The sequence below is a fragment of the Podarcis tiliguerta genome (assembly GCF_965153285.1).
Source record: "Podarcis tiliguerta genome assembly, chromosome: 2".
Lineage (NCBI taxonomy): Eukaryota > Metazoa > Chordata > Lepidosauria > Squamata > Lacertidae > Podarcis > Podarcis tiliguerta.
The window spans coordinates 73,939,669-73,956,797 of record NC_139535.1 but is presented as its reverse complement, the minus strand read 5'-3'; the positions used below and the strand labels follow the sequence as shown (position 1 = coordinate 73,956,797).

Below are 17,129 nucleotides of genomic sequence, written 5' to 3'. Positions count from 1 at the left end.
AAGCCCCCAGAAAACTGCTACCAGTTAAGAGCAGACAGTACAGTCGTACCTTGTTTTGTGGCAGGGATCTTTTCTGGAGCCCTGGCCGCTAGCCGAAAAGGACGCAGGGCAAAGCGCCATGTCTGCACATGTGCGGGGAGCAGTTTGCGCTTCTGCGCATGCACGAGCAGCAAACCCGGAAGTAACCTGTTCCAGTACTTCTGGGTTTGCCGTGGACGTTCGCCAGATTGGACGCTAGACGAGGTGGACGTTTGCGGAGGTATTACTGTACTGGGCTAGAAAAACAAATATCTGGTGCAATGCAGCTTCCTAGGCTCCTGACTGTACACATAATATTGTTAGGCTCATGCTGCTGGAAGTAAGGGATAACAAACTAAGAACATGAAGATTTGAAATACAGCAGACTTCAAAGGTGATCTGAGAAGACTCTTAACCCAGTGTCCACAGAATTGTTCTAACACGCTCAGTTGCCCTGTGGACATGTTGGGCCTTTCCATTGTTAGCACTGTACCTTTTGAGGTCTTTGTTCTGTGCGGGTGCCTTCCCTTCTTTCATTCTGTAGCAAGACTGCAGCCACAACTTCCTGGGCCACAGAGGCCAGACATGAAACTTGCTTACTATGTGCCTGGAAAGCAAACGGAACAAAAATGAAAGTTGCATTATTTGGTCTCAGAGGCAGTGCCAGATTTTAGGAGGCCCCTGATTAAATACCTGGGGGGGGGGGGCACTACCACCTTGGCACTTCTGGTACGACCCCCCCCCAATAACTTTTACTTTTAGTGGATGCTGCTACAGCTGTTCTTTTTCTGGTTGTTACCTCTCATCTTCTAATGGCCATCATCATCCCATTTCTTTTTCCTTTCTTACCTTTTGAGGAGGGTTGTGGGGTTGATCTTCACCCAAATGCCAGTGCCACCCCTGCCATATCACCACTCCCATCACTACTGTGTGTAGTGGGTAGCTGGTCTGCTAGCTGGAGCAGGTGAACAGCAAGGGAAGGTGCCTGCCAGCAGCAAGTATGCAGAAGCCCATTGCCATTTTAAATATTTTCTGAAAATGAGAGTAGAAGTGAGCGCAGCTACTAAAATGGCAACTTTAGGGATGTGGGACGAATGAAGACACTCAGATAGCAAGAGGTCTACCTGCTATATGCTCCACAGTCCCCCTAAGTACTACCTTTGGGATTGTGAAGCCAAAGTGGATGTACATACTGCCAGTCTCATCATACTCACAGTAAGTTTTGACCATTAAATAAAAAGTGTGGTTGGGTGCATATTTGGCACTTCCTAGCATGCCACAGCTTGCGGCCGTGTGTTCTTCACAGCTGCCACCTGTCTGGCAGTTGTCTGAGCCCTGAGCTACATGTGCGAGACTCAGATCTATGCCCCTAATGGGGCTAACATGACCAGTATTCCGCCTTCAGGCTGGTCAGTCTTCCTGTAATTCTTCTGGTTTGCAGTGGAGAAACTAAAAATAGTCCTTTTCAGGATTAAGAAGACAAATGTGTGATCTTCCCTAAACTCTGCCTGGAAATTATCAGTTGAGGAAGGGAACAGTCAATGAGCTAAAGACTCATCTAAATATTAAGCGAAGTTGACAGGTCAAAACACTTTCACAGATTCCTACAGAATGACTATTTACAAGCACTAGAAGATTCTGTAGCCATCTTTGGCTTTCTGCTATCTCTATTGTAATCATGTTCAACAAATGCCATGCATCTGCTAAATTTTTCCAACACCTGATTGCTGTCACAGTTCTGTTTTATGGATTGTGCTTGCAGCATTAAAAAATATGCTTATTGTGCCTAGTACATAAAAAAACATAGTGCTATCCCTTGATCACTTCAGCCAACACCTTACAGTTAAGCAGTTCCATTTGGGGTGAGGGAGGACACATCAAAAGCCTTTGCCTGATCAGACATTTTATCAATAGCCTTGGGCTCATTCATGCATTATAACTAGAGTCTACTCTGCAGTAAGCAAGAGGTAATTCAAAGAAATAAATAATAATAAGCACCAGACGTAACGTTTCATTCTAAATTAACTACAAGAACCTCTCTGGCAATCCTGTTTCTCAGGGTTAACAGTATTCCAAACTTAAGTGACATTTTGTCCTAGCTCTAGAGAAACTTACATATTGGTTTTGTGTCTGTATCTGTCTCCTTTGCTGGATCATGTATTTGTATGATCTTCTAGCATACAAACTGTAACTAGAGAAATGCAAAAAACCATGACTAGACTTACCACCGGTGAGGACACCACCCTTATGAAGAAGAGCCAAAGAGGTTGGTACTTTCAGTTTAGAAAAAGACAACTAAAAGGAAGAAAACAATCATCAATAGTGATGGGAAGTGGATAGACTGAATGGGCTTTCTCTTAAGGCTACACGTTTTAGCTCTCTCAATGAAATTAATTGGCAATGAGCTCCAGGTTGATAAAAGAAAGCTCTTAGTACATTGCTTAATTAACTCATGCAATGTATTACCACAGGATGGCTCTAGCTTTGATAGTGTACAAAAAATCCCAACCCACACAAGTTCATGCTAAATGATCAACCATTAATATTGAGAGAGAAATGGAACCCCTCTATTTCAACAAAGTATAAGGATGGATACCAGATCCCAAAGACAAGCTAACCATCACCACCACGATCTAAGGCACAAACAGCAGGGGGTTGGTTAGGCAGCAACACCTCCAATTGTGGAGTGAGTGCAAACATTTGCAGAGAACCTTTAAAATCAACATCAACACACATTGGGACTTCATATGGTTAACATTGCTGGAACTGTGTTCTATATGACTTCTGACAATTGTACAGTGTGCCAGGTTTTAAGTATATGATTCCCCTTCAAAAGGAATAGCTTTGAAAGCATGCATTTCAACACTGAATTATATTACTCATCTTTTCCTTCCTAAATACTAGTTCAAAAAAAGATTCTGCTTTATGGCACACCATTAGACTGACCGCCTGGTGCACAAAAACTGTGGCAGTCACTTAGCTGAAACTCTCACATAAGCCAGGCAATCTCTATCAGCTTGTACCCCTGGCATTTGAGAAGCACATATCCATTTATTGCTTTGCATCTTCTAGACAGGGCTGATCAACTTCTAATTGAAGTGTCTGACCTCTCCTCTGCACTCCTGTTCAGATCTTCTGCTTTATATGCATCAGTCTTCTGTCTGTGAAATGCATTTATTAGATTTCCTTTTACCATGATTTAGAAATGAACAGAGCTTACTGAGAATGGTGCAGTCAGTGCTTCTGTACAGTATCTTAACAGGTACCTGTTATTTCCATGAAATGAAGAGCTAGGGTGTTTGTCACAGATCACACGTAGGAACATAAAATCTAGGAGGCATTGTTACAAACTCCTGCAAAAATCAGTGCTGGCACTTCAGTTTATCACCACAGCATCCAACATATTTGCTTTTTCATTGGGATTCATTGTTTTTCAGTTTATGCCCTACAGAGAATGGACCATGAGAAGAAACAGGTCACCCTGAACAGTTGCTATAGCTGGGAAGAGTTTTGAAGAATGACCAACACTTGTCAATAAAACACTGTTTTATTCAACAGGAAATCATGTCCTCCAAATATGTCAGATAAAGGAGTCTGCACTTGTTCACAATAATATAATTCAGCCAAGCTTACATATGAGCTCTCAGTGGCACAAATCCCAGACCCACCCAATTTTTAATGAAATCTGGTTTTCAGATTATTGGACATGGTATACATTTAAAAAAAACCATATAGGTAGTTTTTAGACATTCATCCAGCCATTGCCTTTTTCCTTAAAAAAATGTTTAGGGGACTCTCATTTTCCTACTCATATTGAAATACTGCCCCTCAATGAGGCCAAACTTAGATTCACAAAATGTTTAGGGGTCTGTGTACCCCCAGAAAAAAGCACTGCATGCAGCCATGTAAGAGCTGCATTATCCCCAAGCAGGGCTGCTTGGGTAGGTCTTTCTCCTGGAATCTATACCTGCTCCTGGAATGGTGCTCATTCCATGAGAAAGATGCAAGCGAGTATCGCCTCTTCACATGGTTTGGTCATTTCAACATTACCCCAGTCACATAGGAGCTTCTTGTGAATAAGTGGCTCCCATGTGGTTGGGAGGAGGAAGAATATTTCAATGAAAGGTGAGGATGACTGGATTTCCTGATGAAAGCAATCTGCTGGCTGTCATCTGACACAGACAGGGTGCAGGGCTGCAGAATAAAGGACAACTTCCAGAATTGCCCATAGAGGTGGAGGGGCAGGCAAAGGATGATGTGTAATGTGGTGGTAGTGGCAGCTTCCCCTCAAAAACAAAACAGCATGGGCTGGCCTTGTGGGGTGTGGGGTGTGGAGAGGAAGGTTAAAATGTAAATTTGGCAGCTGATATGTCACTGTTCCAGGTTCTCTAGTTTCTGCGGAGCAGGACAAGTATGAAAGAAGTGAATCACTCAGTCTCAACACAGGGCCACACGGGTGGCCCATTTTAGCTCCTCTGGCTTTACAACACTGGTGAGATCATGCAGTCTAGTTTTCTCCAGGGTTCATAAAGCTCATGCCCCTGCTCACTTCCCTTTGGGTATGGCAGCGCACAACAGCGAGCATGCAAAATATCCAAAGGATTTCTCCCCACCCCCAGCTGGGTTACGCTAATCTGTAAAGCTAGTTGCACAGGCTAGTTAGAGCCTACCCAGCAGAATGAAGTAAGCTTTGCACATGTGTACAGCAGAGACTGGGCACACTAAAATAGCACTCTAAATCCCCATAGTTTGGGGCCAGCTGCACAAGCAACAAGAGTCTGCAGAGCAACACCAGGGTAAAAAGCCATAGACTCATCCTCTCAACAAGAGTAGACTAATGAAATGTCCTTTGAATTGCATTTGTTTTGTTATAAAATCTGTCTTTTCCTTCTTCTTTTAAAACAGTGAATAGCTGTCACATGGCAACAGAAAAATAAAACTGTTTTTTAAATAAAAAAACAAAAACAAAAGACTAATGAAAATGTTTTAGCTCCTAAACTCAGAAGACGTCCATGGGAAAATAAAAATCCCCTTAAAATAATAATAAATAATGTTTTTCTCCTATACACTTTAAAAAAAAAATCTGTACATAATTACACAATGTAACAAAATACCTGTTGTCCAGAGCAAGGTTGTCATCTTTAGGTTAGATCTTCAGTGAAGGAGAATACAGATCCATGCTTGGATCTGCACATTTCTCATGATGTGAAAATCAAACTCCCAGAGTCCTTCGGTCTACAGCAAAGCTGATAAACATAACATGCAAAGAAAAGCGGAGCTACCACTAATAAGGAAGGCAGTAACATCTGCATGCAGGAAACTGCTGACATAAGCATGGCTGACATCCTTTTGAGGGACAGGGAAAATATCTGAAGTTCCAATAAAGCATTAGAAAAGAAAAAAACCCTGCAAAGGTGCTAGGGGTCTCAAACCAGGACCTCCAGCAGGCTCCAACATCTTGCTACCAAGGCAGCATCTCTACTGAAGGAGTTGTGGGTACCACATAAACAGCATTACAGGTCCCACCAGCTGACACAGCACTCAGGCAGCTGTCCCAGCCTAGGGAGCCAATGAATCTTTGCCTAGCTCAATAGAGCCTTAGTCCTGGGACTTCCTCATCATTCTGAACAACCTGTCTCCTACCAAGATGGCCATTCCAGAAGGCATATTTACTTGTTCCACCCTTCTCACATAAGCAGGAGCTGTTGGCACTGCAACTGCCTCTAGTGCCTTCTTCCCTGTCTTACATCATGCACCTGGGTGCCTGCCTATTCCCTAATTGAGGGCTCTGCTCCTGTTACTGCCTGGGGTCATCAGCAAATACTGATAAACCCTAAGACACACAAGTAGCTACTGGTCCATCACACACAGTCCCTGAGCCACAGAGCCAGCTTTTGGCAAAATGGGGCAAGTAAATGAGACAATCAGTTTTCCAAACACATTCTTCAGCTATAAAGGGTGGTCGAATGTACACGCACGTCAAGATGGCACTTAGTGAACTATTACAGGTGAGTTATTCCTTTCTTAAGGGTTCTGCCTCCTGGCCCATTCTTTCTTTGTAGCAGCACTGCCCAAAGTTTGTCCAGATGAAGATCTCATTGACAACGTGCGAGGGGGAAGATGGAGACATCTTAGTGATAGAATCTGTGACTGTTCATCGTAGATCAGTTTGGTGGGAGCTGCAGGACTTCATACCACAATCAGTTCCATATCCCTAGGCCACAACGTAGTTCTCTTTGGGCTAATCGTGCTCCTCAACATATTTTGGCCAGGAGACATACCAGGGTGGGGGAACATGCATAGCGTGACTGCCACTTTTCTTCTTGCACAGCTGGGGGAGTACATTTCTTGAGTAAAAGCTCACAATTAAAAACAGCTGAGAAAAATAGTATCAATTCCTTGTTTCTTTTTGGTTAAGCAAAAGTGTGGTTTGATATTAGCACTTCAAGTCAAATTCTGGGAGAAGATTCATATTGTTGCCACATAGCAATACAAAAGAGAGACAGAGACGGAGAGATGTGTACGGACACATCTGTTGAAGCAAATGCAAGAACCATCAAGCATGTTGCTTACTGTTTGCGCATCACATGCAAAGCACTATGACTTTTCCAGGCATCACTCTGCAGCAACAAAAAAAGGACCTCCTTCCTCCTCTCTGCAGACTGCCTAATCCTTCCGGTTGGTGAGCACATCCTTGCTGTTGCTGCTGATGTCAAATCAGTACAGGAGAGCACTATGGCAATGCAGACAACATTGATCTGGCAATAGGTTCCTGGTGCACCATCATCTTGCAACTGTCCTGCATGGCAGATCACATTCTGGGACCTTAGTCAGAAGCAGGACTCTTGGGATTCTGGGTCATTATGGATCGGAAGCTTGTCATGTTCCTGGGGCTGCCCATTGTACAAGACTGTATACCTACAGAAAAGGAGGGAGGGAGGGAAAGACCACATTAGAACAAGTGCAAGGAATGCCAGGGGCGGGGAGAGCCTTTCTGAAATGCCTAAGCAGGGTGTCTCTTAATAAGTTACTTTTTTGGGGGGGGGAGCCATGACTGGTTAAAAGGATATAAGAGTGCTTTAAATGTATCATGTGGATGTGACCTAAGAACATGTGCACTAAACTACTTGGCTGTGGAGAATGCTTTAATTTGAAATGTAGTGACTAAAAGGAAAGCCAACTATTTCTATTTCCTGCATCATTTGGATACACAATTATCAGACGCAGTTAGCTGTACAGATTAGCAAAAATCTTTATCCTATTTAGTACAAACACAAATTTCCACTCTCTCCTATATAGACAACTTGGAACCGAGTTGGCCTGTAAAAGGTGCTGCTACTAGATTTTGGAACTGACCAGGTTGCATAAGGGAACCCACCTTAATAATATTGTCCTTGCAACCTGGTCAGTTCCAAAATCTAGTAGCAGCACCTTTTACAGGCCATACTGCTTGGTATGCCACATTTTGGGAGGCTGATACAAGCTCTCTGGTGCACTGCCCAGTCTGGCTGGGGCAGTACTGAAATATGATGGCCATTTGTTGTGCAAAGAGGCTCAAATTAAGCCCAGAGTCCTACAACTGCCCCAACACATCATCACATGCTGATTTTCTATTGGGAAGGAGGTAGCCATCAGGCTTAATTTAGACACCTCTTTCTGCTATCAGTACACAAACCAAGATGGAAGCAGTGCAGTGTTGATCCTCTATTTTTGGGTGGTTGTAGAGAAAAGCATCCAAACAGGACAGGTCACACAGCTACATCACTTATGAGTTAAACAAGAGAGGAAGGGAATGGCTTAAAGGCATATGGGTACTTTCTGCTAACCTGTAGGTAAAAACTTAACTAAGGATACTTCAAGTTTTAACTAGATAGTCTCCTACCCCACTTCTGAATTCGAACTGGGGCCCTGGGGAAACTTATGGGACAGAAGGTGCAAGGTATAATTTAAAAAAGAAATCTAGAAAAAAGTTGGTGTCAAGTATTATGGCTCGATAATCTTCTTGGCTCACATTTTCTTAAGGTACAAATATACAACTGTAGAAATCAGTTCCACCTGGCTGCTGCAATTTTAAATAACATCCACTGTTTTTCACACTTCCCATCTCGCTAAACCCTCTTTCCCTTGGTTATATGAAAAAGAGAAAGTAAATAATCCCCAATTCTAATGATTCAGGCTTACAGTTAGCAATTGCTTAGGAGCCCAGACTAGGCTATTTTAGTAGATGTGTTGCCTTGAAATAAGCCTTCCACCATCTGTTCAGCTCTATAATTACAAATGCAAACAACATAATTCACAATTGCATCATAAGAACACAAAGCAGAGAGATTAGGATGACTATGTTTGTTATTGCATGCTGTGAAGCATCTGTTTCTCTATCATTTTAGGGCACAGGTGGGAAGCAAGCCCTGTTGAGAATAGCCTCTGTTTTTTATGACCAGTCAGTAGATCACACTGGAAGGTTTATATGTAGAAGTAGTTGCTGGAAGCAGCTGATTTGACACAATCATTAGTTAGTGAACATCAGGCACTTTAAGACTTGTACAGTACATCCAGGAACATGGCTCATCTGCTCCTTCAGAGGGAGTCTAACCCCATCCAAGGGAATCACCCACTAACAGCACCTCAGTCTTATCCGGATAAGGATTCAGTTTATTGGCTCTCATCCAGTTCATTACCGATGCCAAACATTGGCCTAGCACAGGCATAGGCAAACTCAGTCCTCCAGATGTTTTGGGACTACAACTCCCACCATCCCTAGCTAACAGAACCAGTGGTAAGGGATGATGGGAATTGTAGTCTCAAAACATCCAGAGGGCTGAGTTTGCCTATGCATGGCCTAGCATATCCAGTGCCACAACTGCAGGTGTAAAGGAGAAACAGAGCCACATATCCTTAACATACTGCTAACAATTATTTTTATGCTGATGCTGATGGTGCTTTTCTTACCAAATAACTTGAAGTGACTCACATTAAAACAAAATTAAAAACAATAGAAGCCTAAAAACACAGCAATACAATTAGAAGGGTAAAAAAATGCACAACAAAGCCCTATAGTGGCTTCATGTAAATGTTGAACAGCACTGAGCCCTGTGGCAACCCCACATTGAAAGCAGCATGGAGCCGAACAACCCCAAGTACCCTCTGGAGACAGCCATCCAAGCAGGAAGAAGCATAAAAGGGAACTACCCATGTGCTTTGTGTGCAGAAGATCTCAGGTTCAATCATGCTTTAATCTTTTAAAAACTGAATTCCAGGATGTTTTAACCTAATCTCAACCCTCCGCTGCCAAGTTATCTGAGAGCTCTCTTTTTACCTGTAGTCCCAAGTTCTATGATGTACGAGGTTTTGGAGAAGAGAAAGACACATTTATTATGAAAAGAAAATGTACGCTTTGACTTCCTCTGCTCTGTTATAAGAAAGCAAACCTTTATTAAATATCCTCATCTTCTTCCGCTGCTGAAAGTTTACTGAACCTTTCAGTAAACCTTTGGCAGAAAAAAAGGAAGCAGAAGAACAGACATAATTAATATTAAGTCTTACTTTGTTGTGACAGAGTAGAGGAAATAAAAATGTACTGCTTTTAATAAATCTCTCTCTCCCCCCTCCTCCTTTTGAACCAGAGCAGCCTGAGACTAGTGTTTTTTGCACAGTGTACTGTGGAATGTGTGGACCTGCTGAAGTATGTGACTCATAGGAGACTAAGAACAACTTTCAAAAATTGTCAGAAATAATTTAGCCACATGGGCTTTAAAAACTGGACAAAAGAGAAGCGTGAAGAATCATTCTGCAACAGCTTCCTCTCACAGTTTCTTCTCTAGCTCAGTCTTAGGCATAAGGCCTCTCCACCCCAAAAATTAAAAAGCTGTGTGTATGCACAGGGAAGCAAATCTCTGTATGCATGACCACAGTTGACCTCAGACTTGAGATTGAAATCCAGGATTCAGACATAATGATGCATTATTGATAATAGGATGTTGAGGGAGAAGACTAGAAGGGAGGAGTACTCAGATCCATGGGACATAGAGTCAGGTAATTTTTTAAAAACAAAGTACAATCTATTTTTTTAGATTTAAAAATAAAGCCAGGAGCCAATAATTACAGGGAAAGTTAGCTAAATTCAGCTTTTTTTAAAGTCTTGCTCACAATTCTAAGAAGTAGTACCAAGATAGAATTTTAGGAAGCAGTAACTTTAGCATCACATACAGGACACAGTCAAAACTGTGATGGTTCAAAGGGCTATTTTGCGTGGTCTTTTATTCATCTACTTTTTCCCCATTACCTAATGCAGTCATTAAATCTGCTTTTCCGAGGGTCAGAGATTACTTGGTAGTTTATCTTGCCTTACTTTATCCCAGAAACGGAAATAGCTATGGAATTACGGCTGTTACTCTACAGTCTTGAGACATTTCAGCAATCGACAATAGAAATAGTTCTTTCCGGAGTTGCTTTATTTTAAAAATGAGACAATCTTCCCATAGCTCTAAATTGCTGCAGCATAACAAAACCCCATAAGCATTAGAATACACTTCTGTCAATTCCACATACTTTGTGTCATCACAGATAGTTTGATGCAGTATTAGTTATAGCATGAAGCTGATTTCAAATACAGAAGTTTTTATGAGAATTTCTCAGAGCTCACAACCTCCTGTTGAGCATGAATCATCACAGAAAGCTCTCTTTGGGAAATAGCAACACGATCAAGCTCTGACGACTACCACTTCTGGTTTCTGTTATTTCTTGTGCTCACTTAACTCCATCAAAGCAATAAGATGGAGGACATTCTGTGAGTCTGCAGTCCCTTAATGGTGCACAACCCACCCACGTCTCTACAGAGTTCAGTGGGGGGGAAGTTTCCACTGATCACCAGTAATTACTAGTTTGTGGTTCTGGTGCTGAGTCACCCAACAGCACATTTCCCCTTGTGCTCAAGGCAACTCCCGGCTGTTATATAGCAGCAGGCTGTGAACAGGAACTAGTCCAAAAGTAGTCAACATAGTGCCCTCCAGTTATTGTTCAGCTATAACTCTCATTCTCCCTGATCATGGGCCAAGCTGGGTGGAGCAGATGGGAAATGGAGCCCAACAACAACTGGAAGAGCACTATGCTGGCTATCCCTGATCTAATTCTTTAGAACCTCTTGACGATGTGCTTCAATTGATACCAGTGTCTTTCCCAGAAAGGGCTGGCCCTGCCATGAGGTAATGTGAGGCAACTGCCTCAGGTGGCAGGATCCATGGGAGGCAGCAGATGTAGGCTCCAAGGAATGCATTGCCTGCTTCTGTTGCTGCCACAACAGCTGTAGCACACTCCTTGGCGGCTGAATCTGCCACTTCCTCGTTGCCCCCCACCCCTGGCGGCTCTACAGTGGCCTCTTGGTGAATAGGAGGTGCTGCTGGTTTCTTCCCACCCTTCTTCCTGATGTAGGTTTTCACCCACCACTTCTTCCCTGGCAGAGGGGGATGCCATTTTGTGGTTTGCCTCAGGTGTCAAAATGTATTGGGCCAGTCCTGTCCCCAGAGATTAGATTCAGAGTCATTCACAAGCACCCAACTGGCACCGTCCTAGTTAAGTTCCTGTGAGGAACAGCTGTGTTTTTCAAGAATACATTCATAACTCTTTTTACTCCAACAGACAAACAGGTTGGATCTCACCTCTTTGGGTGTGGGAGGATGAGGCCATAAGTACAAAGTGAAGATACTGACTTGCTCAGAAAAAGAAATGTTCAAAACTCATATGCTTATGTGAACCAAATAATCAAGCCCACCCTAACATTTGCAGTCTTAGGCTGGAACTAGGCATTTCCAATGACACAAGGTGTCTGCTGAAAAGGGCACAGTGAAAGCGCCCAGATGCTTCAGGAGGCTATGAAGAGAGGGCGGATAGCCAGCTCTTTCAGAATGTGTTAAAAACCAGCTCTTTGCATATTTGCTGACAAGCGGGAAGAAAAGAAAAACTGCTTTCGTAGTGGCTTACCCACTCAAAAAGTGGGTGGGTGGGAAAGAACACACGTTTATATTCCTGGGGGAAATAGCCATTTTGATTGTTTTGCTTGCTGAGTGAAAGTATACCATCACCTGATGGGATTTAAAAGTGCCACAGTCTTTGTTCCTCAGGAAAATACCCTCAAGAGAAAATCTGTCTCAGTAGCTCACATTTCATTTGTAGGTTTTTATCAATGTTGGTGATTCCAGCATTAGATTTGAACTTGCTCATTGTGGTCAATCTAACTTTCCATCTTGGCCAACAGCACTCAGCCTCCTGATCTTCCATAAATTTACAGAGTCTTTCTAGATTATTTCCCAGTTTTATATATTATTATTTTATTTCCTAATTTATTCTAAGAAAAGGAACATTAAAGATAACACTGACAAGTAATTTTTCGAACACGTGTATCTAGCAGGACTTGACAACCCCTCCTCCACACACCAGCTTCCTCAAAATAAGGACAATGAGAGATATTCTGTTTCTTTCTTGGGGGGGGGGGGTAGGAGAGAAATTTCTCTGAATTTTTCTGGGCCTAGTTGCCCCTTAACATATTGTGGCCTGCCAGGAAGTGTGGCCAGCAGAAAGAGAGCCCTGTACACAGAGTGGAACCTTTTTAAATTAAGACCAAAAAAAAGCATGGTGGAGGTGAAGGAAATCACTTTGCCATATTATAAGGCTAAGCAAGATAGCTGACAGCTCCCTCTCAGACATTTCAGAGATATCCTCCCACCCCGCCAAACTCGTCACCCCCTGAATAATCTTCTAGGATCCAAAGAATGGACCAAAAATATAGTCTAGTAAGATCAACCGGAGAATTGAGTTAAGTCAGAAAAATCTTTGGAGACAGGGGGAAATACAGGAGAGAAGAGAAAGAGAAATTCATGGCCAACTCTCCTTTTAGGCTAGTAATGGGTTTTTCCTCCTTGGGAGGCAACTGCCCTGAATGGAATATGAATCCCACTTGTCTAGTTTGGATGCTGCTCATGTCTAAGCATAAAAACCACAGACCCTAGTACTTGTGTGTCTGCTGAGGGACATGGCTCTGGAAGCTCATTTAAGTTGCTTAGTAGAGGTCAGGAACTTGCTGCTCTCACTGCATCCATCACAGTAATCATTATTTGAGCCGGGCAGTTTAAGCATGAAGGGAAAAGAGATTTCTCTGGACCCCCACCTGCTCTCTCACATAGAGATGAAGCAGGGATCTTCCACTCTGTCTTTTGCACTTCCTTAAAGCTACATTTTTGTGGAGTGGTTCTGGCACTCCAGCACTGCCTTCTGCATCTTCAAGAAGGCTACTGAGCTGCAGCGTATGCTGTTTGTGCACAGCTCCTATTCTTTCCAGTGCAGTGTGGAAAACTGTTACCCTGATTCTCCCCCTCTGCAATCCTTTTAATGGCACCTACCAAGATACAATGTCTATGGCAGCTGTCTGACTTCAATGCCCCTTCCCTGTGGAAATCAACATTCTCAGGTTAGGAGGCAACTGAACACATACACCTGCGGAAAGAGTGCTACCCTGACTCTTTTTTAAAAGTTGGACACTCTGGTCTGCGAAAAGATGGAAGAGCCACAGAGAAAACACAGATGGTCCACAACTGGGTGCACATTGTGGATGTCCTGCAAAATGTGAGTGGACCAAGCATGGCTGTTGTGGAGTGAAAGCCTTGAGTGGAAAGCATTTCATCCAAGGCTATGAAATTATGATTTTTTAAATGGCACAATGTTAAGGATTCTGTCTCCAACAGTTTGTCTATAAAGAGAATCCATTGTAATAAGTTCTGTTATTGTTACTTTTTTTAACAGTGCAGAAAGTTCAGGAGTACTGAAGCAACCTCCTTCCCCCGCAAAGAAACTCAGTTCAAAACTTTGTTCCCTGATCATTTTAAATACAGCCCTAGTTCCTAACCCTAGACAGCTTTCCTGCCCTTATCGTTTTGTATCTGCATGAGGTTTTAATGCCAAACCAACACCTACCCCTTCTCTCAGAAGCTGCGTTGTGTTTTGTTGCTGACAACTTTGTTCATCACATACTGATTGTTCACAGTCATTCCGTAATATCACACCGCCAACCATTGTCACAGGCCTCGCTGCCAGAAGTGAAATAAAATACAGATTCATAACAAGCCTAATTAGGAGAGTAATAATAGGTTTTGTGCAGCCTTCTACTGCCTTAGAAATTACACCCTTTCCCAGGAGGAGGAATTTACCGCTACCCACATATGTAATGTGGAATAATCTCACAATATGTTTAGTTAAGCTAAAGCAAGCTGGTTTAATTCTGTAAATACTACATGTTATCAAAGAATGCAACCAGGGTAAATAAACAACCTCAACAATAAAAAGTATTATAAAACTGTCATAACTAAGCTTTTCATTTCCTGAAAATTAAAACTTGTTTTGTAAAGTGTTTCCTGGATCTTTCTGCTACTGGTAATCACAAAGAACAAGGGTTTTTGCTATACCAGATCACTGCTACAGCACTCTGCCTTAAAAACTGGGCAATTATATAAGCAAGCAAGGCTCGATGGCAATATCCTGTGTCTGACCATGGAGGTTAGGAGCAGCTGAAAACCTAACCAGAAGCAGGCCGCATGTCAACATTTTCTTATAGGTCTAACTTGCAACATCTCTGACATGGTTCATGCCAATATTGATGTATGTTGCTTGGGTGAGAGTAGCTGAGTTAGCGTAGGGTTGCGAGCAAGTGTGATGGCAAATTATTATTCTTTTCCATGCACCTATTGAAATATTTGTAGGGCTGTTGTTATTTTCAACACACAGTTTCCTGGTAGACATCCAAATCAGCACATAGCCAGAAATTACAGGTGTCTGACCCTTAAGTGCCCTCAGAGTCCAACAAGCAGATGGTAATAACATAGCAAACCTAGATCTAAGCTACAGTGTTCCTCAAGCTCATGGGTGCATCGAGTTGTTCAGTACTACGGTTGTCAAAACAAACAGAAGCTGAAGGTGAGCTGAACCCTTTAATTAAGAAATGCTACTTCAACAGCCTCCTGTAATTGAAGCAGATGAGACTGTGTTTATTACATCAATACAAATTATGATTATTAGCCCAGTGGTGCAAATAAAAACTCAGTGACCCATTCCAAGACAGCCAGTGGTATTATTATTATTATTATTATTATTATTATTTACTAAGCTTTTGGGCAATGGCTTTGAGCAACTTAGACTTTAACCTAAGGGCTATATTGTTAATACATATAAGCATTTTAAACGAAAATAAGTCTCCCCTCCAATGAACACAATAAGGAGCAGCCAGATACCCAGCTAATCTTTTTAAAACCCAGTTGCCATGGTTGCATTCACAATCAAGATGCTCACACATTCCAAAAGTGCCTGAGACTGATATAATGCTAGGTGGATTTTTAAAAAAGTACTAGAGGATAGGTTTGTATAGCATCCTTTCACGCAGAAGATGTATTAAGCATTTATTCCAAGCTACACTTGGATAGCTACCAAATGAATCATATACTTTGCAAATCTGGTAGCATCTGAAGGGTTTCCTGAGAATGAGGAATCCCAATACAGACTTGGGACTTCCATTATGGACCATTCTGCAATTTGCTGAGCTGCAATTACAACAACCTATGAAACAAAAAGTTTGTTTGATGGAAAACTGCTACACAATAGCTTAGACAATTTCTTTAAGTCACACAACTCAGTTTGTGGTCAAGTTATGTTGTAACTTTTAGTAACTTTAAGCTTTCTATAAGATAGAAGGGATAGGATCTAGCAAATGAGCAGAGGGAGGAGTTTTTTTTAGGGGATGAGGCACTTTGATCCACGCTGCCACTTGCTTTATTTCACATAGTGACGGCATTTTGAGCATGGCTCTGAAGATAATAACTAATAATTATTATTATTATTTCTACCCAACCCATCTGTCTGGGTTTCCTCAGCCACTCTGGGCGGCTTCCAGTAAAATATTAAAACACAATAATTTGTCAAATATGAAAAGCTTCCCTAAACAGGGCTGCCTTCAGATGTCTTCTAAAAGTCAGATAGTTGTTTATTTCTTTGACATCTGGTGGGAGGGCATTCAACAGGGCGGACACTACTGTGGTTTTAACCATCAGTAGATTTCAAATGGGAGACAGCTATTATTCAGGCACTCTAGTCCCAAACAACATTCTGAATTGTGCCCCAAAACAAACTGGCATCCAGCATGGGTTCTTGAAGATCTGGCAAACTATGGTCTGTGATGCTTCAGCCAGTTGCATTTTGCACCAGTTGTAGTTTCTGGATAATTTTCAAAGTTCGTTCCACACCAAATACATTGCAGTAGTCTAGTGAGATGTTCCCAGGGCATGGATTCCTGTAGCCTTGATTTTCTCCTTTTTTTCTTTTTAGTAATAAGAACTTCACTTGGGAAGATAACAACAGCCGGGTCTGATGAAATCGTAAGTCACAGCTGATGTAGCCCCCATAATAGCCCCCATAAACTCTAATGTGTAATTTTAGGAGTTGATAACACAGACTTCCATTTAAAAACCAGGAAATTTAAAATGAACCATACAACCATTTCAAGTTTTCAAAGATGTATGTGTAAAAAAGCATACCCCAAACTACAAGAATAACATTGTGTCAAAATAGCTGCTAGCTTTAATTTTTGAGAGAAGCTCTCAGGTAATAAACAGGAAACTACCGTACATTTCCTGAAATCACAGAGGAACAAATCCAATGTAGTGCTAAGGTGATTGTTCTGTGAGTGCAAGGATTTCTGCATGCATGGCTGAATCATCTCTCCTCCCTCCACAAGGTGTTCTGGAGGTTCTCCTGGTCCCCCAAGCCAATCTGAGGGGGGCAGGCATGCATGAGGGTGAGGATGGGGGGGGAGTCCCACTACGCTACTGGAATTCCTTACATGCACATCTGCTAGTGGAACTAGTTAGCTGAATCCAGCCTCAACAGTTTCCTTTAATAATAATAAAAACACCTTGCACTCATAAGTTTACCATTTCAGAGATTCCTTTCAACTTTCTGCCTCTTCAAGGATCATAGACAAGTTTTCAAATCTTCTCCACTGCCCCAAATCTAAGAACTTTGAAGATGAAATACAGAATCTTAGATTCAATTGGTTTCATTTTTACAGCACGGTAAGC

General features: G+C 42.2%; 1 protein-coding gene across 9 annotated transcripts in view; it reads right to left on the bottom strand.

The window, feature by feature from the left end:
- Positions 1 to 17,129, bottom strand: part of HTR4 (5-hydroxytryptamine receptor 4) — a 164,548-nt gene that overhangs the window by 5,638 nt on the left and 141,781 nt on the right. For 7 of the 9 annotated variants that reach the window (XM_083430893.1, XM_083430889.1, XM_083430894.1 and 4 more), the window contains one exon: positions 3,547 to 6,936. Coding sequence is in view for 4 of the 9 variants with exons in the window: in XM_083430889.1 (XP_083287015.1) it covers positions 6,849 to 6,936 (88 nt within the window). In the remaining 5 variants the exon portion in view is untranslated. Of the gene's footprint in view, positions 1 to 511; positions 2,314 to 3,546; positions 6,937 to 17,129 lie in introns of those variants that run through there. The other 2 variants (XR_014508773.1, XR_014508774.1) reach the window with 1 other exon arrangement.